The sequence below is a fragment of the Hemiscyllium ocellatum genome, chromosome 28 (genome assembly GCF_020745735.1).
Source record: "Hemiscyllium ocellatum isolate sHemOce1 chromosome 28, sHemOce1.pat.X.cur, whole genome shotgun sequence".
In the NCBI taxonomy this organism is placed as follows: Eukaryota; Metazoa; Chordata; class Chondrichthyes; order Orectolobiformes; family Hemiscylliidae; genus Hemiscyllium; species Hemiscyllium ocellatum.
Window position 1 is genome coordinate 2,457,702 of NC_083428.1, and position 26,466 is coordinate 2,484,167.

At 40.7% G+C, this 26,466-nt stretch overlaps 1 protein-coding gene across 3 annotated transcripts; it reads left to right on the forward strand.

Moving 5' to 3' along the window:
• Window positions 1-1,168: 1,168 nt before the first annotated feature.
• Window positions 1,169-24,941, forward strand: LOC132829121 (inositol-3-phosphate synthase 1-A-like). Of its 3 annotated transcripts, none has more exons than XM_060846442.1 (11): window positions 1,169-1,255; window positions 11,689-11,850; window positions 15,563-15,724; window positions 18,001-18,130; window positions 19,224-19,417; window positions 19,794-19,943; window positions 20,106-20,321; window positions 21,066-21,230; window positions 22,106-22,219; window positions 23,926-24,143; window positions 24,444-24,941. In XM_060846442.1, the coding sequence occupies exons 2-11, from the start codon at window positions 11,734-11,736 to the stop codon at window positions 24,628-24,630; spliced, it is 1,653 nt and encodes a 550-aa protein (XP_060702425.1). In that variant the 5' UTR covers window positions 1,169-1,255; window positions 11,689-11,733; the 3' UTR covers window positions 24,631-24,941. The 3 variants fall into 3 exon arrangements, with proteins under 3 accessions (XP_060702425.1, XP_060702423.1, XP_060702426.1); XM_060846440.1 differs by having other exon boundaries at window positions 1,176-1,255; window positions 11,717-11,850; XM_060846443.1 differs by lacking the exons at window positions 1,169-1,255; window positions 11,689-11,850 and adding an exon at window positions 14,559-14,864.
• The last annotated feature ends 1,525 nt before the right edge of the window (window positions 24,942-26,466 follow it).

Genomic DNA, 26,466 nt, shown 5'->3' on the forward strand with positions numbered 1-26,466 from the left:
AGGGAGGCCTTGACCTGCAGGCCCCCGCTGCCAGGAATAGTCACCCTTCTCAGGCTCGCATCCTTCCTGATGGACTCGGCAAATGGCTCTATGCAGCACACAAACAAGGCAGGAGAGAGAGGGTAGCCCTGCCTGACTCCAGATCTGACTGGGAAGCTATCTGATTCCCACCCATTGATTGAGACTGCACTGACAATGTTGTTGTAGAGCAGTCTGATCCAATTGCAGATTCCCTCGCCAAAGCCCATTTTGGAGAGAACATCTCTCATATACCTGTGTGATATCCTGTCAAAGGCTTTCTCCTGGTCCAGGCTGATAAGGCAGGTGTCCAACCCTCTGTCCTGCACGTAGGCGATCGTATCCCTGAGGAGTGTGAGACTCTCAGCGATCTTCCTGCCCAGTACACACAGGTTTGGTCAGGGTGAATCACCGACCCCAGAGCAGACCTGACCTGGTTGGCGATTACCTTTGACAGAATTTTGTAATCCGCATTCAACAGTGAGATCGGTCTCCAATTTTTGAGTTCCTCCCTCTCCCCCTTCCGCTTGTAGATGAGGGTGATGATGCCTTTCGTCATGGATTCACTCATGGTACCCGCCTGAAGCATACTGGCATACACCTCCAGCAGGTCTTGGCTTGGTGCTGTAGTTCCTAGTCAGGATGCTGTGTAGCTTAGAAGTGAACTTCCTAGTGATGGCACCCCTATGTAACTGCTCCCCTTATTCACTTTGGTGGTTGGGATTTTGTGTGGAAAGTGCTGTTGAAGGAGCCAGGGTGAGTTATTGCAGCGCACTGTGCACTATTGCACACATCAATGATGGTCTTGTACTTGTGGAAATTTACAGTGACTCCAGAATGTTCTGTTCATGACTTTGCATCTCAGAGCATTCCATTGACTGGTCATAAAGTAAACAGCCAAAACATAGCCTTGAGCGTTTAACAGGTTTTGCTGGCTCAGATTACATGTAACGCCTTGGAAAAATACACCAATCTCCAACGAAAGAGTTTTCACCTCCCTGGCTGTGGGTTCAAGCAGAGGGAGGCGCCGGCTCCCTGCCCCTTTAAATAGGCCCCGCCCACTCACGCCATTGATTGGTCACCGGTAGCTATGGGAACCAGTATCCGCCACTCTATAAAGCCGGCGTAAAGCGGGGCGCTCATACTCATTGGAGCACGGGCTGAGTGTCACTGTAAAGCTGTGGCGCGGAGAGATTGGTCCACCGGTCCCAGACTGATAGATAGACACAGACAGCCGGTAATAATCCAGCCGCACACGGCCCAAATGCTGCTCAGAAAGTTTTCCCTCAGAGGGGAAAGTGAGGACTTGCAGATGCTGGAGAAGCCCAGCAGGCCCGGCAACATCCGAGGAGCAGGTGAATCGACGTTTCGGGCACAAGCTCCTCCTCACCTTATGCCCGAAACGTCGATTCTCCTGCTCCTCGGCAATACCTGGCCTGACGTGCTTTTCCAGCGCCACGCTCTCGAGTAGGTTCCTGTTGCGGGTTCGGGTTTTTTTTATATTTGTACGTTTGGTAAAGGGGGGCAGTAGTCGGTATGGCGGCGGGGGGGGGGGGGTGGGGTCAGGGTGGGAGTGAGCCAGGGATGAAGATGGTTGGAAGTGGTGTTAATGCTAATCCTGGTTGTGAGGTACTGGTGTGAAGTTGGGCGGATGGCCTCAGTGCGCAGGCGCGGAGGGGGCGCGTGTGTCAGCTGGTGAGTGCGCAGGTGGCGGCAGCGCGTGCTCCGACCGTTAACGGTTACCGCATTCAAACCAAGCGCGCGGCCGGTCACCGGCGGCGGGGGTCATGGCGTGAGCCCCTGCAGTGGCAGCGGTGTCCTCATCACCCTGCGATCTTTTGCTGTAAATTCTGTGTCTTATGATCCTGGCCCAGTTTTTACCTCCTGAAAGAGAAACGCTCCGAAAGGTTACTGTCCTTCCAAATAAACCTGTTGGACGGTCACCTGTGTTGTCCTTTTTAATTGGGAGGAAGTAAAGGGTGATAGTCGATGGATCGAGTTCTGCAGGCATCAATATTGGGGCCCTTGCTGGCTGTGATGTATTTGATTAGTTTAAACTTGAGTATTCTGCGGGTTGATCAGTAAGCTTGGAGAAAGTTAGGACTGTAGATGCTGAAGATTAGAGTCGAGAGTGTGGTGCTGGAAAAGCACAGCAGGTCAGGCAGAATTCTGACGAAGGGCTTATGCCTGAAACGTTGATTCTACTCCTCTGATGCTGTCTGACCTGTGCTTTTCCAGCACACATGTTTTAACTCTGATCAATAAGCTTCTGGGTCTTATAAACAAAAAAAGTGGATTGTAAGCAGTGAGGAGGATAGTTGATTTGTGTCAAATGGAATTCACTTTGGATTCAGAGTCACAGCACAGAAACAGATCCTTTGGTCCAACTCATTCCATACACGTACCACCCTCTGCGTGGAAAAAGTTGCCTCTTAGGTCTCATTATTCCCCCCTCACTCTAAACCTATGCACCTCTAGTTCTGGACTCCCCACCCCATGGAAAAGACTTTGTCAATTTATCCTATCCATGCCCCTCATGACCTTATAAACTCTAAGGTCACCCCTCAGCCTCTGACGCTCCAGGGAAAACAGCCCTAGTCTCTTCAACCTTCCCTGCAGCTGAAATCTTCCAACCCTGGCAATGTCGTCATAAATAATTTCTGAACCCCTTCAAGTTTCAAAACATCTTTCTGATAAGAAGCAGATCAGAACTACACACTTGAGTATCTTGCCCCTCTTACCCTAAACCTATACCCACTAGTTCTGAACTCTCCCACCCCGAGGAAAATACTTTGTCTATTTATCCTATCCATGCCCCTCATGATTGTATAAACCTCTATAAGGTCACCCTGGCAACATCCTTGCATATCCTTTCTGAACTCTTTCAAGTTTCACAACATCTTTCCAATAGGAAGGCGGTCAGTATTGCATGCAGTATTCAAAAATGGCCTAACCAATATCCTGTACAGCCACAACATGACCTCCCAATTCCTACAGCCCATACTCTGATCAATAAAGGAAAGCATACCAAATGCCACCTTCACTATCCTATCTACCTGCAGCTCTACTTTCGAGGAACTATGAACCTGCAATCAAAGGTGTCTCTGTTCAGCAACCCTCCCTATCAGTAAGTGTATACATCCTAGATTTGATTTTTCCAAAATGCAGCACCATACATCTATCGGAATTGAATCTCATCTGTCACTCCTCGGTCCATTGGCCCTTCTGATCAAGATCCCGTTGTACTGAGGTAGCCTTCTTTGGTGTCTTCTGCAAATTTACTAACCATACCTCCTATGTTCACATCCAAATCGTTTATATAAATAACGAAAAGTAGTGGACCCAGCACCAATCCTTATGTGACTCCACTGGTCACAGGACCCCAGACTGAAAAGCAACCCTTCTCCACCCCCTAGCTTCTACCTTTGCACCAGTTCTGTATCCAAATGGCTAGTTCTCCCTGACTGAAGGCAGCACAGGCAACCGAAGCAACATAGTGAATTGTAGGACTCTTGGGAAGTACTGGCAATCAGAGGGCTCAGAGGTGTGCTTGATGACTGGTCTTTCAATGTAGTGGGACAGGTGGATAAAGTATTACAAAAGCTTATGAGGTACTTGCCTTTATTATCCAAGTAGCGAATTTAAGACTGGACATTATCCTCAAACATTAATGTCACGGCAAGAGTGCTGTGTGTTGTTCTGGAATCTTTTATAGGAGGAATGTGATAACACTGGAGAGGGTGCAAAGATGATTCACTTGGATATTGTCTGGCATGAGTCTTAGTTATGAAGAGATATTGGATAAACAATCTTTTTGTAGCAGAAGAGATAGGAGGGATGATTTGAGGTAGATGAAATTGAGAAGCATTTTAAAAAAAGCAAAAAGAAACTGTCCCATTGATTCTTCCATCAATGTCCTCTAACAAAGACTGGTGTTGATAAGGTAAGGATTTTCCTTTTTTATCATGTGCTGGTAAGTAGTGTGTTTGATAAAATTTTATTACTTCATTTATTTATGTTTTGATATTATAGTTGGACTAAGTGTAAGCTTAAGAGCAAAATGGCAGGTGATCCCAGACCCATGTTACGCTGCTTTTGCTCCATGTGGGAGCTCAGGGACGTGGCTGATATCCCTGACTCCTTTGTGTGCAGGAAGTGCTGAGGAGGTTGTGGATAGCACATTTAGTGACTTGGTCACACCGCAGACTAAGATTGCTATGGGAGAAAGGGAATGTATGACCAAAAGGCTGAGAGCAGGAAGGCAGTGCAGGTATCCCATGCGGTCATCTCTCTCCAGAACTGACATACCATTTTGGAAACTGTTGGGGGAGATGGTTCACTGAGCTATGGATGGCTTTGCTGCACAGCAAGGCAGGGAAGAGTGGAAGGGCTAAAGTCATAGGGGATTCAATTTATAACGGGAGTAGATAGGAGGTTCTGTGGTCGAAAACGAGACTCCTGAATGGTATGTTGCCTCCCAGGTACATGAGTCAGGGATGGCTCAGATCAGTTGCAGGACATTCTGAAGGGGGAGGGTGAGCAGCCAGTTGTCGTGGTACATATAGGCATCAATGATATAAATAATAAACAGGTAAGGTCCTCCAAGCAGAATTTAGGGAGTTAGGAGCCAAGTTTAAAAAGTAGGACCTCAGGTAGTAATGTCGGGATTGCTACCAGTGCCATGTTCAAGTTGAAGTAGAAATGAAAGAATAAGCAGGATGAATGAGTGGCTTGAGAGATGGTGCAGGAAGGAGAGATTCAGATTTTTGGGACATTGAGACTGGTTCTGGGGAGGTGGGACTTTTACAAATCAGATGGTCGACACCTGGGCAGGACTGGAACCAGTGTCCTTGGGCGTGCTTTTGCTAATGCTGTTGGGGAGGGTTTAAACTAATGCGGCAGGGGAATGGGAACCAAATGAGGTGGCTAGTGAACAGTAAGGAGGTAGTAACTAAAGCCTGTAAGGAACTGGATAAGAAGTTAGTATGACTAATGGGAAGAGTAGGGAGGGAGCAGATGAACGCAAAGGGACAGGTGGTCTAAGGTACACGGTTTTAATGCAAGAAGGGTAGTAGGTAAAGCAGGTGAACCTAGGGCTTGGATTAGTACCTGGGAGTATGATATTGCTATTGCCGAGACTTGGTTGAGGGAAGGGCATAATTGGCATCTGTCCACTCCAGGATGCTTCCAGTGGATAGAGATGGGGGTAAAAGAGGAGCAAGAGTTGCATTACTGGACAGTGGATATAGCAGCTGTGCTGAAAGAGGGCACTATGGAGGACTTGAGCAGTGAGGCAATATAGGCAAAGCTCAGAAATAGGAAGGGTGTGGTAACAATGTTGCAGGTGTACTACAGGCCTCCCAACAATGAATGGGAGATAGATTATGGAAAGACGTAGGAACAACAGGATGGTGATGGGAGATTTTAATTTTCCCAACATTGACTGGGGATTCACTTAGTGTTAGAGGTTTAAGGACCCTCCAAGAGGGTTTTGTAGAGCAGTATGTAAGTCGTCCAACTTGGGAAGAGGTAATTACTAGCCTTGGTGTTGGGGAATGTGCCCAGCCAGGTGGTTGAAGTTTCAGTAGGGCATTACTTTGGGAACTGTGATCGTGATTCTGTAAGTTTCGAAATACTCATGGACAAAGACTAGAGTGGTCCTAAAAAGTGCTAAATTGGGGGAAAGGCCAACAATAGCAAAATATGGCAGGAGCTGGGGAATGTGGTTTGGAAGCAGCTGTTTGAGGGTAAATCCACATTTGATGTCTGGGAGGCTTTTAAAGAGAGGTTGGTGAGAGTGCAGGAGAGACATGCCTCAGTGAAAATGAGGGATAGAAATGGCAAGATTAAGGAACCATGGGTGACAGGTGAAATTAAGACTAGCGAAGAGGAAAAAGGAAGCAGACATAAGGTCTAGGCAACTGAAAATAGATAAAGCTTTAGAAGAATATCAAGAAAGTAGGACCAAACTGAAAAGAGGAATTAAGCGGGCTAACAGGGCTCATGAAATATATTTTGCCAACAGGGTTAAGGAAAATCCCAAAGCCTTTTATTTGTATATAAGAAGCAAGAGGGTGACTAGGGAAAGGATTGGCCTACTCAAGGACAAAGGAGGAAATAGCTGGTGCATTAGTAGATATCTTTGCAGCATCGTTGAACACTGGTGAGGTCCTGGAGGACTAGAGAATTGCTAATGTTGACCCCTTATTTAAGAAGGTTAGCAAGGAATATCCAGGTAATTAAAGACCGGTGAGCCTGACGTCAGTGGTAGGGAAGCTGCTGGAGAAGATCCTGAGGGATAGGATCTATTTACGTTTGGAAGAAAATGGGTGTATCGGTGATTGGCAGCATGGTTTTGTGAAGGGAAGGTCATGTCTTACCAACTCAATAGAATTCTTTTGAGGAGGAGTCGGGGAGTCCAGAACTAGAGGGCATAGGTTTAGGGTGTGAGGGGAAAGATATAAAAGACCTAAGGGGCAACTTTTTCACAGTGTGGTACATGTATGGAATGAGTTTCCAGAGGATGTGGTGGAGTCTGGCACAATTGCAACATTTAAGAGGCATTTGGATGGGTATATGAATAGGAAGAGTTTGTAGGGATATGGGCCAGGTGCTGGCAGGTGGGACTAGATTGGGTTGAGATATCTGGTCAGCATGTTTCCATGCTGTACATCGCTGACTCTAACTGACAAAGTTGATTTGAGGAAGGGCTGTGAATGTCATATATGGACTTCAATAAGGCACTTGATAAGGTTCCCTATGGTAGACTGATGGAGAAAGTAAAGTCACATGGGATCCAAGGTGTATGAACTAGATGGATAGAGAACTGGCTGGGCATCAGTAGTGGAAGGGAGTTCATCAAAATGGTGAACTGTGACCAGTGCTGTTCCACAGGCATTCATGCTGGGGTTACTGTTTGTGATATACATCAATGATCTGGAGGGAAGTAGCTTGCAGGTGACTAAGGTTGGTGGAGTGGCAGATAGTGAATGGGACTGTCAGAGAATGCAGCAGAATATAGAAAGATTGGAAAGTTGGTTGGGGAAATGACAGAGGGAGTTCAATCCGAGTGAATATGAGGTGGGACATTTTGGAAGATCAATTCTAGAGTGAGCTATTCGGTAAATGGATAAGCCCTGAGGAAAATTGATGTGCTGAGAGATCTGGTGTTAGGTCCATTGTACCCTGAAGGTGGCACCATAGGTCAATAGTGGTTAAGAAGACATACAGTATGTTTCCTTCATCAGACAGGGTATTGAGTACAAGTGTTGGCAGGTCATTTTACAGTTGTACAGGACTTTGGTTCGGCCACATTTGGAATATTGCTTACAGTTTTGGTCGCCACATTATCAGAATGATGTGGATGTTTTGGAGAGGGTGCGAGGAGGTTCAGCAGGATGTTGCCTGGTATGGAGGATACTAGCTGTAAAGAGGTTGAGTAGATTAGGATTATTTTCATTAGAAAGATGGATGTTGAGGGGGGACTTGATTGAGATCTACAAAATCATGAAGGAGATAGATAGGGTGGATAACGAAGCTTTTTCCCAGAGTGGGGGAGCTCAGTTATGGAGGGTCAAAATTTCAAGGTGAGAGGGGAAAAACTTAAGGGAGATATGAGTGGAAAGTTCTTTATGCAGAGAGTGATGGGTATGTGGAACATGTCCACTTCCACTGGCAACATGATAACACTTTAAGATGTATCTAGACAGATACAGAATAGGCAGCGAAATCGACATTTTGGGCAAAAGCCCTTCATCAGGCTTTTGCCAGAAATGTCAATTTCACTGTTCGTTGGATGCTCCCTGAACTGTTGTGCTCTTCCAGCACCACTGATCCAGAATCTGGTTTCCAGCATCTGCAGACACTGTTTTTACCTAGATACAGAATAGGCACTGAGCGGAGGGATACAGATCCTTAGAAAATAGACAACAGGTTTAGGTAGAGGATCTGGATAAGTGCAGACTTGAAGGGCTGAACGGCTTGTTTCTGTGCTGTAATGTTTTTGTTCTAAATAGCGGCATAGGGTATAAAATCAAGGCAGTGATGCAACGCCTCTACAAACTATTGGTTAGTCCACGTTATGCAGTAATGTGTTCAAACTGAGCACTTTATTTAAGGAAGCCTGTTAAAGCCCTTGGAGAGAGTGCAAAGGAGATTTACTGCATTGGGACTAGGAATGAGGGATTTTAGACACCAGGAAAGATTGGAGAAATTGAGCTCGTCTCTGAGTAAAGATTAAAAGGTGACCCTTTTGAGGTGTTCAAAAATTATGATAAATTTTGAGAAGGTAACGAAGAATATTCTGTTTTTAGTTGGTATGTCTAACTAGGCATGAGAAGGCCTGAAGAAGGGCTTATGCCCAAAACATCGACTCTCCTGCTCCTTGGATGCTGCCTAACCTGCTGCGCTTTTCCAGCAGCACATTTTCAGCTCTGATCTCCAGCATCTGCAGTCCTCACTTTCTCCATGTCTAACTAGGATCACAATTTCAAGATTCTGCAAGAGAACTGGGAGTGAGCTGAAGAGAAATATCTTTACTCAGAATTGTTAGGATTTAAATGCACTGTCGGAGATGGATTCCATATGAGGTTTCAAAAGAGATCAGGATATATGTTTGTAATGTGAATTTGCATGGGGCTGGAAAATTGCACAAGTTAGATAGCTCCTTTTGAGAGACCCGATGGGTTGAATGCCTCCTTCTGTACTGTAGATTCAACAATTCCATTATAAATGCCTTCTGCAATCGTGTGTACAACGTAAAACACTGGTTTTCACCTATACCTTTTTATAATGTTTTTAATTTCCCTAGATCCTATTCTTATGACTCATGTTATGCTATTTGACCATGTTTCCTGCTTTGTCTCCTCCTTTTCTAGGAGTTACATTAGCTATTTTCCATTCAAAAGCTTCCTTGAATCTGAAGTTTTGGGAAATTAAAACCAACCCATCAACTATTCAACTATCTCTCTAGCTATTACTTTTAACACCCTAGGAACTTGTGAACCCAAGATCCCAACAACTTAGTGTGACTTCTCCAGTTACTGTAATTTTCTTCATCAATCATCCTTGTCAATTCCTGACTTTTCGGCTGTTACTGGGACATGACTTGTATCCCTCTTCAGTGAAATTCAATGTAAAATATCTTCACTTCATCTGACATCATTTTTTTTCCCCCTTCCATTACTGATTCCTCCAACCTTATTTTTCTTGGGACCAATGCTGACTTTAACAGTATTAAATACATGAAGAAACTTGTCTGTTTTTATATTTTTGGCTAGCTTTCTGTCATACTCTCTATTAATCTTTTTGGATTTTTTTTTGCTTTTCATTTTTGAACCAGTGTGCTGACCTGCTGACTATCATGGATGATTTTATTTTCGCTATCCTTTGGGGTTTTTTGTTAAACATGAACTGCAGACTATTCCTTTTTGAATTTTTCTTACTATTACTATTGTATTTTCTGGTCTATCCCCTTAAACGTTTGCCACTGCAACTTTACTGACTTGTCCTATAACCTAAGTTGCCAGTTCATTTTGCTAACTCTGCTTTTATGTCCTTGTTTAAATTCAGAATTCTACTCTTGGACCCACTCTTCCCTCCCTTAAACTGCATGTAAAGTTTAACGCTCTTATAGTCACTAATACATAGGGGTGCTTTCACTTAAGTCTTTAATTCTGGCAGCATCTGTGAGGAGAAAACTCTGTTTCTAGTCTGGGGTTCTGATGCTGTTCGCAGATGTGACCAGCACTGCTGAGTTTCATCCGTAATTTATTTTTGTTTTTGAATCTCCAGCATCTACAGCTCTTTGGATTGTTTTAAATGAATCTTATTCAGCAAAACCAAGTCTACTATAGTCTGATATAACCTGCTGATCTAAGAAATTGTTCCTGATAGCATTCAACAAATTCCTGGTCCAGCCAACTTATTCTCATTTTATTTTTATTTTCCATTGAACATGTAGGTTAAAATCCCCATGATAATTGTAGCACTCCTTTGACAAGCTCCCATTTGTTTTTTAATTCCATCTCATTTGCAGTCACATCCTCATGTACCTACCCACTGACCATATCAGAATGCCCTCCCTAAGACATGTGACTGCATCCTCCTACAAAGAATGCATGTAACTTCCTGCCTCTCCTGATGAAGCAATAAATGTAGTTCTGTCTTCAGCTCAGAATCTTAGTTGAAGCTGCTTGAACTTCAAGCACTTGAAGACATGTTTACAGGTTTAAAAACCAGCTGTTATGAACTATTGGTTATATAAAACTACTAATTAAAATACCAATCCCTTTATTAACTCTTCCTCTACGTATGAACATATGCATGGGGAGATGTGGAAATGGGTATGAAGGACAGACAGGAAGTCTGAGGGTGCTGTTTTATATCCTGAAATGATTGTTGTGCTGGTCAGAATGCTGTTCCCTGTTTTTTTAAATATACTTCAGCTGGTTTGCAAGAAGCACAACTTCACTGGTTCACTTATAAAAGATCTTTGACTTATAAATTAAAAGTCAGATGGCATCAACAGTTTTTTTTAAATAGAAAAACTGGTTTTCTTCAGGCTTAGTGGCTTTTAATAGAGGGAACGTAGAGATCTGATTACTTTTCTGCATTCTGTTCACAGCCCTAAGCTGTTATAGAACCACAGTCATGGAGTCATACAGCATGGCAACAGACCCTTCAGCCCAACCAGTCCATGCTGGCTAGATCCCAAATTAAACTAGTCCCACTTGCCTGTGCTTGGCCCTTATCCCTCCCAACTCTACTTATTTGTGCACTTATCTAAACATCTCTTAAACATTGCAACTGTACCCACATCCATCGTTTCCTCTGCAAGTTCACTTTACACACACCACTTTATGTATTTTTTTAAATTGCCCCTCGCGTCCCTTTTTAAATCTTTCTCCTATCCCTCTCCTTATATGACTGCTCAGCTATCAGAGGCAACTATGTAGTTGTTTGCAAGCAGAAAGTCTTTGATGTGTGGACTGGTAATGACAGTCAGCTATTTGTTGCCAGATGGATCTCCAGCTGTACTCAACCCTTTAACTCCAGTTTGTTTCAAATGCATTTTAACCTGGTGCTTGAATAAGCAGCTGTTTAATGGTATTTTTAATAGGGAGGGGTTAGTTCAGTTGGCTGGAGAGCTGGTTTGTCATAGTAATACCAACAGCTTGGGTTCAATTCCCACACAGGCTGAGGTTATCTTGGAGGGCTTTTCCTTCTCAATCTCTCTCCTTTCTGAGACATGGTGACCCACAGCTTTTAGACCACTGTCAGTCTTCGCTCGTTAAAGAGCAGCTTTGTGATCTGATAGAACTCTAACTTCACCTTACTATGTGTGACTGGTTACCTGATTTGTAGGGCAAGTCTCTAATTTTGTCTCCTTAAGTTTGAGTCTCTTGATTGCAAGGGCTGATATCTTGCATGCTTGATTGAGCCCAGGATTTGAAATAGATGTTTGTTTGAAAACCATAGTCTGTGTCCTCCATTATAGGATGGCACTGTCTAGATTCCCATTTTGCCGGACTTTAGCTTGTTTGTGACTACTTTTTGGATCTGTCTATTAACTTAGAGGAGCCAAGCCAGGCTAAACATTTAAACTGAGACTGGGGTTTGGTGGCATGTGCCATTTCTTTTTGACTTTGTTTTTCTCTCCTTTCCTCACAGGTTATTTCACATACCTGTCTTTTTTAAGGTCCACCTCACTAGTTCATGATGGCGGAGAAGTTTACAATTGAGAGCCCAGATGTGACCTACACTAAGGATTGCATTGAGGCAAAATATTCCTACCAGACTACACAGGTCTTTGAAGAGAATGGATCGCTTAAGGTAAGGTGTCTGCTGTCTAATTTCTGTTGAATTAAGTGTCAGAAAGGTAAGCAGCATGCAGTGTGGGTGTGTTTGCAGGTTACTGTAATCAGTCAGTTTATTCTGATGCTGAGTGCCAGTAGTGTCAAGAGCTATTAAGTGCCAGTTCTATCTCAGTGAGAATAGATGCAGTAACAACTTATGAACAAAGTGGGTCTTTATGGAACTTGAATAAAATGTGATTAAATAATTAAATCTCCACTTAAGGTGCAATTATTTCTTTCCATCTAATAAAATTGGACCACTTGGTGTCTTGTGTGTGTATATATTGCCTGTTTTGTTTTTTCTTGTTCTTCCATTCCCCCCACATCCAAATGAAAATGCGCCTAGCCTCAGTTTTGGGCAACATCTTTTTATACAATCTCTGCTTTTTCCATCTTTTTTATGTAAATCTGAAATCTGCCCAATAGCCTCTCTTGTCATTTCCTTACCTACAACTTATGCTGTGCAGGATGTTGCTGGTGGTCTTGCTGTGGGATTAAGCAGCAGGAATTAAATATGAGGCATTTTGTATTTTTCCTAACAAAGTAACCAGGGAATCCCAGCTTCAGTTTTTTTTTGTACCTTGTTGATCTGGTAATGAGCGCATTGAATTGGTATTTGTTGCCTTGGGTTAAAGGAAAGTGAAATTAGTAATGTTTCCCATTCCTGACTATGTCCAGCGAACTTCTGATTGGATGCTGGCTGAAAGTGGAATGAAGCTCTGATGTTTAAAGTTGAATATTCCAACTGCTTATGTATATAGTTTGAGCACTTCAACATCCTTACGTAGGTGAGGTATTGTGCCCCATTTGAAATTGGATGAAATTTACAATTTAAAACCTTGTACATTTGGGGGAATTTATTGAATTAATACTTTTAAATTATTTTATTTTGTTTGCTATATAGGAAAAGAGGGCTGAGAAAGACCCAGCTGTTAGATGAGGTGCAAGGGTTATATTGTAAAACATTACTACATTGATGTCAGGCTAGTTTGTTTGTTTTTGTTTATATATAGCACCTTTTAAACTAAAACCAGACCAAGAATACATCATGATGGATGTGATGTGGATATTATCTGTTTATCTCTTGATATCACTGACAATGCTGATATTAATTTGAGGATCAGATACACTTTTCTTTTTCAGTGTGATCCTGGTGATCTCAAGTGGAAGAATTGTCTGGAAATCTTCTGTTACTGTGGGTAGAGATTTGAATTTGCAGCATGCTGTTTTGGAGCCGAATCATAAAATTCCACAGCATAGGAGGCAACGATTCGACACATCGTACCTTTGCCTGCTTTTTGAAAGGACCATCCAAATGGTGCCCCCTTCCTTTATGCCACTCCTGTTCTTTCCTCCTTGCCCTGCAATGCTCTCCCTTCTAGACTATCTACAGAAATGGTTTATGGCTACACTTTGTAAGATTCCTGATCTACTCTGTCATAGATTTTGTGAATCTGTGAATATGGGTGGGAAGATGTAGAAAAATTGCTTTCCCTTAACTGGGAAAGGTATGGCATTGTGGGTAAGAAAAGTAATGCAGGCTGTTTAAAATTCAGACCTACTGCCTAATATCTCAGATTTTGAGTTATCTATGGACAGATCTACATATCTCTACTGGCTTCAAATTACAGTCCATTCTTTGAAGAGGAATATTTGACCATACAATTGTCCATTACCCTTTTTACCTATGGTAGGAGCCAAGCTTTCCAACCCACGTGACTGTCCACTGAAATGTTAGTATTACAGATAACTATTTTGAGTCACTGTGGCAACATGCCACATGCAAGACGTGGTGTGAACCTATGGGTAGCAATATCAGGGACTCCAACTTTCTTTCCATCTTCTAGCCAAATAAGGATTTCTCCTGCTCTTACTATCTGCCATTTGTGTACATGTTAAAGGCCTGATGGTTGATCAGCTTGTTCGACAGCTTTATGAAAATACCTTCCTTGGTTATCAGACCTTGGGTGGTTAGATTCTAACCTGAAGCTTCTGACTTAGGCAAGGATGTTCCTTACTGCTTTACAAGCCCTCCAGTTTGTTGGAATAGTTTGTACTTGGCAATAATGGAGAGTAGAGTCTACTTGCAACTTTTAACTACACCAAATCAACAATATAATGCTTAATGTGATAGTTTGAACTAGCTTGCAAATAGTTGATTGCAATTTGAACTTTTTAAACAACCTTCATATGTTTCTAGTCCAGAATCCTTCCATTGGAATGTATAAGTATGCAAAACTGGGAAATAAATGTCCAAACACTGCTATTCACATCAGGTCAACCTTAAAGAATACTTAAGATCAAAACAGTTTTTATCCCTGTAACCAGCCATCCACGTAGTACCGTCTTGATGTCTTTTTTTGTTTTAGCTTTAATATATCAATAGCCTGTTTAAAGTGTAACCCTAAGTGTGTTACTGGACATTTTGCAGATTGGATTTATTTTGATCCTTCAGATAAGAGGAAATGGAGTATGTAATTACTCAAAAGTGGCAGGATTGTTTCCTCCCAAAACAAAGCCAATCTCACCTTTTCTGCTTTTCTGTTGTCTTCCCCATGTGGGTGCCTTGGATCATTGTTTTCCTTTAAATTTGCATGTATTCTCTTATTTGAAGGTGCAAAGATGAATTTTTGCAGTACTTAGAGCTACTGAATTCTGCTTACTCTGTAAGCATTCCATTAAATACAATCTATTCTTGTTGATTTTTAAAACTATTTTGGAACCATCCCATGTAGCAAATGGTCAGCAGTAAAAAGCCACTTGGAACAGCTTGGCTGTTTTTACACCAGTGTTTTCTTTTCAAAATGATTCTGCAAACCCATTGATGGTTCAGTGTTCTGATTTCCTGATGCTTATGCCTGGTTTTAACTTAAGCACCTGTTGTGGTTAATGCTGCTTGTGACATTTCTAGGTAAAATAAAGCAATTCGATCCCGAACGTTAAGGTGACAGGATCATAAACCCGTGTCTGACTATGTTATGATAGCAATGGGTGAGATTTTTTCTGCAATATTTCTAGTTTTTAAGCATTATTAGGGAGGCCTTCAATGGAAGTGGTCTTTCAGATGAATATACTTTTTTTGTTGGAGCAGTATTATTCAATTGCATTCACCTTCTCCATTCAAAGTGTGTAGTGTGGGTGATGCTAGAGGGACATGGGCAGGGGCTTAATTTATAAAGTTGAACTTTGTTCTTGTGCATGTGTATCAAGTTAGCTGGGATTGTTATGGATGGTTCTGCCACAACCCCACCCAACCCCAAAATTCCCAAAGGTGTGCAATGGTTATGATTATTCACTCCCACAATGTGGGTGAGAGTAATGGAATATTTTTGTCCCATCAACATGCCTTTGGTGTAATGTTGTTTGGATTTCCCTTCCTCTTCACTTTTTTTAACAATGCCCATGGGTTTGTTGTACCCTCAATGGTATTGGCAATATTTTTCAACCAAAATTGCATTTGCATTCTTGCTCAACTGAGCAGATAGTGGAAGGAGCTTGCACATAGTTGTTGTATCAACTTTGTTGAACCTTCCTTGAGTTAAACTGACCCCAGGAGGAGCAAAAGCTAACTGAATTCCAATCCAAGGTCAGTTAGCAAACTGCTTCTTCCCCTGGTGATGCCTTAAGGTAAATGATGGTTCAAGATTTGTTTTATTTTTTGATTTCTGTTTTTGTTGGGTTGTAACTAGGTGAAACCACACTCTACGAGATTTATCTTCCGCACAGAGACAAAGGTACCGAAACTTGGCGTAATGCTGATCGGATGGGGTGGTAACAATGGAACAACTGTTACTGCAGCAGTTCTGGCCAACAAATTGGGATTTTCTTGGATGACCAAAACAGGGGAGAAGGTCGGTTGCTGCTTATACCACTAAATCTTTTCTGCTTATTTCTCCAAGAAAGTAGGTATTCTTTGGGATAATAGACAAAATTTTATAGATTGATATGTTTTTAATTGTGTAGTACTCCTGAGATGTAGAACAGCACAGGAACAGGCACTCCAGCCTACAATGTCTGAACGGACCATATCATTCTAAACTAATTCCATCTGCATATCCCTCTATTCCCTACATGTTTTTGCCTATCTAAATGTCTTAAATGCTGCTATTGTATCTACTTGTATCATTTCCCTTGGCAGTGTGTTCTAGGCATCTACCACTGTGTGTATATATAAATTTGTCTCCCATCTCCATTTGAACTTGCCCCTTTTCACTTATTATGCCTGTGCTCCGATTATTTGATATTTTCACTCTGGGAAAATGCTCTGACAATTCACCCAAACCAATCCCCTCAGAATTTTAAACAAAATTGGAACTTGCTGGAAAGTATTAGCAGGTGTGGGGAGAAATCAACTGTTAATGTTTTGGGTGCAGTGGCTATTCTTCAGAACTGAACCCAAAACATTAACTCTGAATTCATTCCACAGATGTTGGGTTGGTATGGTGGCTTAGTTAGCACTGCTGCCTCAACTGCAGAGATCCAGGTTTGATTCCTTTCATTTTTCTCTAATTTTATATATTTCTATCAGATTATTGTCCGTCTGCCTCTGACGCTCTAGTGAAAACCATCCAGGTTTGTCCAACCTCTACTTGTAGCTAATACGCTCCATTCCAGGCAGTATCCTTGTAAATCTGTTTTGCACGCTCTTCAAATCCTCCACATCCTCCTTATAGCTAAATAACCAGAACTGTGCACAGCATTCCAAATGTGGCATAACTAAAATTTTATGCAGTTGCAACATGACTTGACAACATTTTGTATTCAGTGCTCCAACCTATGAAAGCAAGTATACCATACGCTGCATTTATCATTATCTTTTGTATTGCTACTTTCAGGGTGTTATGGACTTGCACCCAAGATCTCTCTGTAGTTCAATGTTTCTCAAGGTCTTACCATTTACTGTATATCTTCCTCTTGCATTTGACCTTCTAAAATGCATCACCTCACTTGTCCAGATTAAATTTCATCTACCATTTCTCTGCTCACATTTCAAACTGATCTATATCCTGCTGTATTCTTTGACAACCTTCCTCACTATCCACAATCCTCCAATTTTGTGCTTTCTGTGAACTTGCTAGTCAGAATACCCATATTTTTTATTCAAATCATTTATGTATGTTACAAGAAGTCCCAGCACTGATCCTTGTGGAACACCACTGGCCTTGGTCCTCTAGTCAGAAGACTACCCCTCCACAACTATCATCCAGCATGCCAACTCACCACGGATCCCAAAATACAGTGGCTGCTGGCAAACAAGTATTGGAAAAACTAAGGCCTGGCAGCGTCTGTGGAGACAGTGTTAATGTTTAGTGTGCAGTGACCCTTCGTAATTTTTTCCAGCATTTCTGAATTCCAATGATTTTGCACCATGGATTCCAAGTGACTTGATCTTCTGGATCAGTCTACCACGAGCAACCTTGTCCCATGCTTTACTCAAGTCCATGTAGACAACATCCACTGCCCAACCCTCATCAATTGTCTTTATCACTTTGTCATCTTAATTCCGTTGGCCTCGGTCATTTCATGGTCCCTTTTTAGCTCTCCTAATTCCTTGTTTAAGTTCTTCCCTGCTTTTGTTTCTCAAGGGATTCCTATTTCTTTTTCTATCTCTTGTCATCCAGGGGTCCCAAATATTGCCATCCTTATCTTTTATCCTCACAAGAACAAGCTGTCCTAATCATTCTGATCAGCCTGTCTTTGAAAGCCCCTCATGGAATGTAGGCACTAAACTCTGCACATACTCAAGGCAGCGAAACACTGTTTTTGATTTCCAAGGGAATTGTGGACAAGTAAATTAGGTTAAATTCAAAAAATTGAATGTATTGAATGGCAGAGTGCGGTCAAGGGTTATACAGTGTTCATCTGCATTATTTCTTCTTGTACTGCTTGCCCACCTTGTGCAATATTCTGCCAATGCTCTAGAGGGCCACTTGGATGATTTACTATTGAGCTTGTGGATTCACTGGGCTGATTGGCTTACTCTTGTTTGTTGTATTGAATTGAAGATCATGTGACTAACAATACATAGCATAATGTATAAAATTCAGTAGCATCTCAATGTGCTTGACGTAACTTCCTTTTTGTTTCTATTCTGTTTTGTCTTCATGCCTGCCCCCTCAATATGTAGGTTGCTAATTATTATGGATCCTTGTTTCAAGCCTCCACTGTGTGCCTTGGGACAGGTCCTGCTGGTGATGTTTATGTGCCCTTCAAGGATCTACTGCCCACAGTCAGTCCAAATGATATTGTGTTTGATGGTAGGTATCATGCTAGTTGTAAAACTGCATTATCAGCATTGCTGGAGCTGCTGGGAATTTTGGGGAAGGGGGTGGGGCGGGGGGGGAGGTGGGGGAGGTGAGAGGAGAAATTTTGTTAGCTGTGAAAACTGGTAACCTAGTTTTAAAATAAAGTTTGAATAGGGCTCCGTGAAGTGGGTGTCAGGAACCCCAAGTGAATTTGAGCTCTGAGGTATCTGTGACCACGTGGAAGTTTGACCAAGTTACAATAACTAAGTTCTGACACAGGTTCAGTGGACTTGAACTCTTAACTGTTTTTCCCTTTCGACAGATGCAGCCAGACCTGCTGTATTTCTGTAGTACTATTTTTGTTTCCAATTTTCCAGCATTCATAATTCCAGTTCTTTGAACAACTGTGCTTCTTTTAGAGCCAACTCACATTCCTGTGCTCTTGCATGCACTCGCACATGGGCATCATAGTGGAGGGAAATGGTCTGCAGAACACAGTAGGAACATTTTTGTTCTGGTTCAGTTTTCTGTAACCAGAAATCTCTTATACGGATCTGGCTGCTGCCGTATGGGTGTATCACTATCTAGCGGACATATTTAGCTCAGTGCAAATATTTGTACTATATTGATAGTGGTATGCATTAGAAATCCATATCACTTTTTTTCCCAAATGCTATATGCCTGTCCTAAATCTGGTCTTTTGCTGAACAAATATTTTTACATTTGGGTTGAGAATTATTCAGCATTGAGTAAATACTTTTAGTGGTCCTCTGACCAGAAGTCTCACCTACATAGGGACATAGACTACCACATAAGATCATGTTTAAGTGGACTGATGCAGAATGGTTAAAATTAGTGCAGGACATTCTTTCATGTGCAAGCCTGGCAAGCACTTGTATTCCTATCAGCATCACCAGACAATATATTGTCTAAGTACTCACATTGTGTGCAAATTTACTATTGAATTTGACTCTGACAACATTTTCAGAAGCAATTCCTAGGCTCTAGTGCTGAGAATGTGTAAACAGCTCCATATCTGCAACCTTTTACCTTTTTTTTTTGTCCTTGACTAATTCTGGAATTAAATTGAGATTTGTTTTTCAAGGCTGGGATATCTCCTCCCTGAATCTCTCTGATGCAATGGTGCGAGCTCAGGTCCTTGATTGGTCACTTCAGGAGCAGCTAAAGCCTCATATGAAGAAGTTCCATCCTCGGCCTTCTGTTTACATTCCAGAATTCATTGCAGCTAATCAGGAGGACCGAGCGGATAATGTAATTAAAGGTTCCAAAAAGGAACAGGTACAGTTTTATAATTGAGTCAAAAGATTTAAATCGTTTGAATGTTTCTATTCTGGGCACTTAATAGAATAAGGAGATCATTTACCATGCAGACTGGATCTGTTTAAAATGCATTTTTCTCTTGAAGATGCTCCCTTACAAAAGAGGTGATGCAGGCTATTGTGGGTGGGTGTATGTAGGTGTGGAAACTTTGATTTGTGTGTTGCTCTGCAGTCAGCCTGACTTCAGAGTAAGTATACTTGAATAGTTATTCTCTTGATTGACACCCCAGGGGCAGACCACTTTTCTTGAGGGAGGGGCTTTTTAAGAACAATTTTTGTTAACAAAGATTTTGATAATATAAATTTTGTTTGAATAGTTTTGTTTCTCTTTGTAGGTTGAGCAAATTAGAAAGGACATCCGGGACTTCAAAGCAAAGAGTGGAGTTGATAAAGTAATTGTATTGTGGACGGCAAATACTGAGCGTTTTTGTGATGTCGTACCTGGTATAAATGACACAGCAGAAAATATCTTGAAAACGATTGAGGTGATGTGCCATATCCTTGAAACAATTTGTCAAATATGTGCTCTCCCAACAAATGATATACTCCAAATTTTGACCATCTTGCCACCTAGCTGGTAATGTACTGTGAAAGACTAATTTGTAACAGATCATTTAGTTTAACTTTCTTGTCCTATCCTATTGCAGTTTGGTAGGGAGATATCACCTTCATCCATGTTTGCTGTGGCTAGCATTATGGAAGGTTGTGCCTACATCAATGGATCTCCACAGAACACTTTTGTGCCAGGTGTGGTTGACCTTGCTATTAAACATAAAGTGTTTATTGGTGGTGATGACTTCAAATCTGGTCAGACGAAGATGAAATCTGTGCTCGTAGATTTCCTAGTCAGCGCTGGTCTGAAGGTGAGAAACTTAAGTTTGTCGCATCTATGGAATCATTTGTACTCGTTCTTAATGTATTAAATCTGATCTCTAGTTTGAATTGACTGGTCTTGAGTAGGCAGAACTTTGTACTCTTGGAATTAAGCTATTGTCTTTGCCCAGTCTGGAGAGATTGGTAAATGTTTAATGAAAGCAGGATATGACATGGTCTGTCCATTATTGTGACAATACATTGTGAAAGCAGGCAACTAATCTAATGTTGGTGCCTAGTGATAACTTCTAAAATTCTGGAATCTTAGCTGCTGAAAATAAATCTCAGCCTTGATTATTGAAGAACATTAAAACTAAATCTTGCATCTTAGTATCATTAAAACTATTTATAGTTTGTCATTACAGCAGCATTAATGGTTCAGGATTTTCTGACTTATAGTTCTGGGTTGAAGTGGAATTATTTTAAGATCATTGGGAGTTTGAAGTTTCATTTAATGGTCCAATTATTTCATCTGCACAGAGGCCCTTTTTGATGTGCCTAATATGTAGTTTCTGTAAATAACTATGACTGCTTGAAATAGTATGTTGCTTGCAGGCAGTTTCTTGACTTATTTGCTTGCTAGTTTATGCTGTGCCAGTTGCAACAATTGATTTGTAGAGGAAAATGTCCCAAGAAAGAATTTCATGTTATTGAGGAGTTGAGATTTAAAGGCTGACTGGTTAACTTGAAAGGACTAAGTAATAGTGCTCTATATTTTTCTTCCCTCCTTGCAGACAGTCTCAATTGTCAGTTATAATCATCTGGGCAACAACGATGGGAAGAATCTGTCTGCACCAGAGCAGTTCCGCTCAAAGGAGATCTCAAAGAGTAGTGTGGTGGATGACCTGGTTCACTCTAATCCCATTTTATACAAACCATCTGAGAAACCAGATCATTGTGTAAGTACTTGGGAGAGGGGGCTCCCCATGCAAATTTATACCAAGTCAGACCTGAATAATGTGTACATATCTGTGTATTTATACAGCTGGGTTGAAAAGTTTGCAAGCCTCATGTAATCTTTTTATATCCTAATTCATATTTCAGAAGTTTTAAAATCCTAAATCATGTTTCCACTTGGTATTTTGTGTATTGTCCCTATTGTTTTGTAATGACTATTGTGGTCTTGTTTGTGTTCACCAAACGTGGCTATTATACGTAGTTGGGCTTTTCACAGTCCAGGATCATGCTGATATTTGTAATTAGATCTGCACGTGATTTAGGGAAGAAATGGCAACATTTCAAACAATCTTCAGTGAAGCTGCTTGAGGACTCTTCCAGATCTATTGATGCTCAGCTTAAATGAAACTCCTTGTGTATATTTTTTTATTTGGCTGTAAGCTAATCAGAAATTCATTGAGAAGCATGAAACTCCCAACTGAGAGGTCCTAAATGTAGACTCATTTGGTATGATGGAGAACTTACAAATGCTTCAAATCATACATTGAATACAAAGCATATCTTTTGTGGGGAATGGCTTTGAAGGTAACGTCACCAAAATATGCAACAGAGAATTCTGGAAAACTGTGGAATTCTGCCTTGGGATGTTGGAAGCAAAATTGATACACTTGAGAAGATTGTTTTTTAGGATTACAATAGAGTTGGTTATGGTGCAGCATCAATACTAGCATCCTGATCAGGGTTGTATCACCTAGTTTTTTTGCTGTCTATCCTATATTCACTAGATTAGCATAGTAAGCAGCTTGAAGAGTTGAAGTGTACTAAGGTGAGTTAAATATCTCTTCTACTGATCTACTTTGATTTTTGCTTGCTTTAGGTTGTAATTAAATATGTTCCATATGTTGGAGATAGTAAGCGTGCGTTGGATGAGTATACATCAGAAATTATGATGGGTGGCACTAATACCATTGTCCTCCATAACACTTGTGAGGTATGTGCCAAATTTCAATTCCCTATTGGTAAATATTAAGGTATTTTAGGAGTGAGTTTGGAGTAGGATTGCATGAACATTAAGGAGATGGGCAAGAGTGAATGAGGAGTATTTGTAATATTTTTCGTAATGCTGAAATGTTGAGTTTCATTTGTTGCTTGATCTTAAACTATGTAATATTTCCACAATGGCAACATTATACTTTTTATTTGAGCAGCAAAATGCCCAGAATAAAAAAACATGAGACAGAGCAAGGAACAGAGCACCAAATTGAATCACAGGAGGTCAGATGGCCCACTTCCAATTTGCTATTCAGCTGTTGCAGTATATGCTAATCCTACATTCTTGCTCACTACTCAGTTTACTGTTGGGAGTGAGAGGAGTAGAGAATTAGCTTGTATCATTACTGAGAAGAAAATACTGTTAGTTTAGTATTTTAGATTTCTTTCAAAACATTTTTTTTCCCCTGTAGCCTGTTTTAAAGTTTGTTTTTGTAACATTGTCGACTGTTTTTGTACCCTGAAACTTGTGCTACACTAATTTCATCAGTATTTTAATTAATACACTCACTGCATTTTATATGCAATCCAGGCCTTAAGGCATTTTCAGTGCCAGTCCAATATCTGTATTTTTGCTCATCTGAATATTTAATATTCAAATTCGGCTGTGTCTGCTGACACCCATAGCTGTGCATGCATGCTAATCTGGAAACACTCCTGCGCATGACTTCATCTGGGATCCATTTTTTGGGTAGGATTGTGGGAGGAGGAAAGTGAGGACCTGTTTCCCTGTCTCTATCCAAATCACTGCATGTGTGAATTTGTGGCACATAATGCACATGTGCTGGTGTGAGTAAAGGTAGCCATTAAATTATGGTCCCCCTCTGCTTTTTTCCCAATTTGTCTTGCATTAATTATATATTGTGTTAATCCAGAAAGCAGTTTTTTTGCTTTCTATACATAGACTGTCCTCTTCCTGTGACTACAGTACACTTTTTTTGTTTAATAGATGCATATTACTAATTAATGATATCCATTGTACCTTCTGAGTTATTATATTTTAGTCTTTCCCTTCAAACATTTCAGGTGAAGTGGAGATTCCTTTGTCACTGTTTTTGAATTCACTAATTTGTTGTTCTCTGAAGCCTAGTCTAAAAGGTCATTATTAATCTTCCTTTTTAATTGCGTTTTCAGTGCAATTTTAGTTAGCATAGATATCAAGGGTTGAATGGCCTACTCCTGTGTCTATTTTCTTTCTATCTTCAAACACCTGCAGTATTCAGGCATGTGGAATGTGTTCAATGATACTTCTAATTGCCTAATTCCAGTTCTGACTTGACTTTGTCTGAAGTAAAAGACTCCTCTTTCTGGTCCTGTTCTCAGCTTTTCCTTTTAGTTGTGGAAAATTTGCTAATACAGACCCTATACGTGACTTGAGTTAGATGTGAATGATCCTAGGACATATGTATTGGGCAGATTATACATATAATTCTGGTAATGGGTGACTGGACTTAGAAGGTTAATTCTGTTTCTCCCTCAGATGCTGCTAAACCTGTTGAGTTTCTCCAGCATATTTTTTTTCAAATTTCAATTTCACATTTTTATACAGATCCATGATTTATAGTATTTTTATCTTAGTGGGTTTTTTGTTTCTTCTGATTTGAATGTCTACTAAAGAAATTTTTATTCAAACATTCATTCTTTTAGGATTCCTTGCTGGCTAGTCCACTTATTCTAGACCTTGTGATCCTGACTGAGCTGTGCCAAAGGATAACATTCAAAACAGAATTGGATCTAGAATTCCAAACATTCCACAGTGTTCTCTCCATCCTCAGCTACCTCTGCAAAGCTCCATTGGTTCCAGATGGAAGTCCTATTGTTAACTCTCTTTTCAGACAAAGGGCTTGCATTGAAAACATTCTGAGGTATGCACTGTACTAATCCAGTGATGCTTAGAAGGCTAGTAATTGACAGGATTGAAAAAATTGAGTGGTGAATTTAGGATGCAAAGGTGATCTGTTGGTTGCATTTTCTTTGAGGCAAACAAAGCAAGCAGTTCAATTAATTAATGGCTATATCAAATGATTGATGCTTTGCTCAGTGTTAGGTCTGAACATAGAGGTCAGTGTCTCTTTATACATTTGTTTAATCTGTAGGTGACTCTGCAGGAGAGTCATCTAAATTGACTCATCACCAATAACTGGTTTTGTTTTTGTTTTTTTTAGGGCTTGTTTGGCCCTTCCTCCTCAGAACCATATGTTACTGGAACACAAGATGCAAAGGAGCTTTATGACTACCAGGATGACTGACCATTATGTAGCTCAACCTATACCTCTCTCAAATGAGAAACTCCAGAATATCCTCAAAAACCATCATATTTTAAATGGTCACACCAATGGATATGTTAACTAAATTTTCAAAGTTATTACTCAGTGCAGATAATGGTGTAGCAATATAGTTGAAACTGTCCAAGGTTATTTTGAATTTTGATCTCGAAGCTATTCTGAATATGAATATTCTTGTTTAATCTATCAAACACTATTGAAAGTTTGTTGCACTGCCCTTGTTTGTTACCAATAGCATTGATACTAGCTATCAACTGTTGCAAAGCTAGATATCAAACGGTCCAGAATGGTTTAAGTATCTTTTTGTTTTGGAAGTATTGATAACTTTGTTAGTAGTAAGTGGGAAGTCTACTGCCTAAATCACACTTGAGTTATAAGCAGATACTATAAGTTGAAAATAAAACTTTTTTTTTGATCTTGGTGTCCATTTTGCTTTTGTTTTGCTGTTTTTTGTTGTTGTGTTGCAATTGTAAATTGATGTTCTGAGAACAAGCACTTGACAGTTTCTCCACAGTCCCTCACTGTTAAGAACATAGGATTATAAGAAGTAGGAGTAGGCTCTCTGGCCCTTCAAGCCTGCCCTGCTATTCAATAAGATCATGGCTGATCTTTTCATGGACTCAGCTTCACTTACCTACCACCTCACCTTATCCTTTAGGTTTTTTGTTCAATAAAGGAATTATCTTAGCTTTAAAAATTTTTAAAGTAGCATCAACTACTTCACTGGGCAGAGAATTCCATAGATTTACAATCCTTTGGGTGAAGTTTGTTTCTTCTCAATTCAGTCCTAAACCCACATAAACTGAACAAGACACATTTTGACTTCCTTATATGCAGCCTAATCTCCTCCTCACCTGTTTTTTGAAAAAAAATGGTATTTGCATTTTTTTTAAAGAAAATGCAAGTTCTGAGTTTTTTTCATTGTGCTTTCCAAAGCATTGTACATCAATTTGAATGCTGTTGCTATTGGTGGAGAAAAATTAGGGTAAACAATTTTTGCAACTTTTTTTTCATATCCTCCCTTGTTATTCCACCAGTAGCAGCTGGGTCCCAAACTTCAATATCTTCATGTAGTTCACAATTATTTTACCTTGTCTTTCAAACTTTCCTTTTTCAATGGTGGTCTATACCAATGTCTTTTGGGTTAGAAGCATACAACATAGCAGCACACCCTTCAGTCCAACTTGACCATGCAAAATAAGGTTTCCCAATTAAGTGATGGTTACCATATTTTTAAAATATGATCTGCATGTTATCTGGCATTTTATTTGTAGTAACTTTGTCAAAGGTCACACATGTTTGTAATTACTTCACCAGCTATGGATTGTTTGACTGGAGTGCATGCTCCCAAGGTAAAAGGTTGCCTTCTGCATCACCTCAATTGTGTACCTTTTACTGTTACAAGATGACTTTTTTTAAAGAAGATTCTGATGGCCTGAGTTGCATGGGCAATTAATATTCATCAGCAATTGTGGGAATAGAGTTCAGAATCACTCATTTAGGGAGCATTATTACATACTGGCTCATTTTTAGAGATTTCAGAGAATGGTGAAACAGGCAAAAGTGAAGACTGCAGATGCCGGAAACCAGATTTTTTTTAGATCAGAGTGGTGCTGGAAAAGCGCAGCAAGTCAGGCAGGATAATCAGCATTTTCCTTCTCAGATGCTGCCTGACCTGCTGTGCTTTTCCAGCACCACTCTGATCTAGAATCTGGTGTAACACTGAGCTGGGTCCAGATATCTATATTCAAGGCTCTGGTATGTGATTTGAAACCTCTACTTCAGTGTGAATGCTACTAGTGTTGAGAGAATCTTCCTGATGCAAGGAACCACATTAGTTTTCCTGATGTGGCACATTGTTAATGCAGAAGTGGAACAAGTATCTTTGAAAAGCCTTGCTTTT

Coding starts and splice junctions, on each gene's coding strand:
- LOC132829121 (XM_060846442.1), top strand. CDS start 11,734: ATGATGGCGGAGAAGTTTACAATTGAGAGCCCAGATGTGACCTACACT. Junction 15,725..18,000: donor TGACCAAAACAGGGGAGAAG/GTCGGTTGCTGC, acceptor CTCAATATGTAG/GTTGCTAATTATTATGGATC. Junction 21,231..22,105: donor CTGAGAAACCAGATCATTGT/GTAAGTACTTGG, acceptor TGCTTGCTTTAG/GTTGTAATTAAATATGTTCC.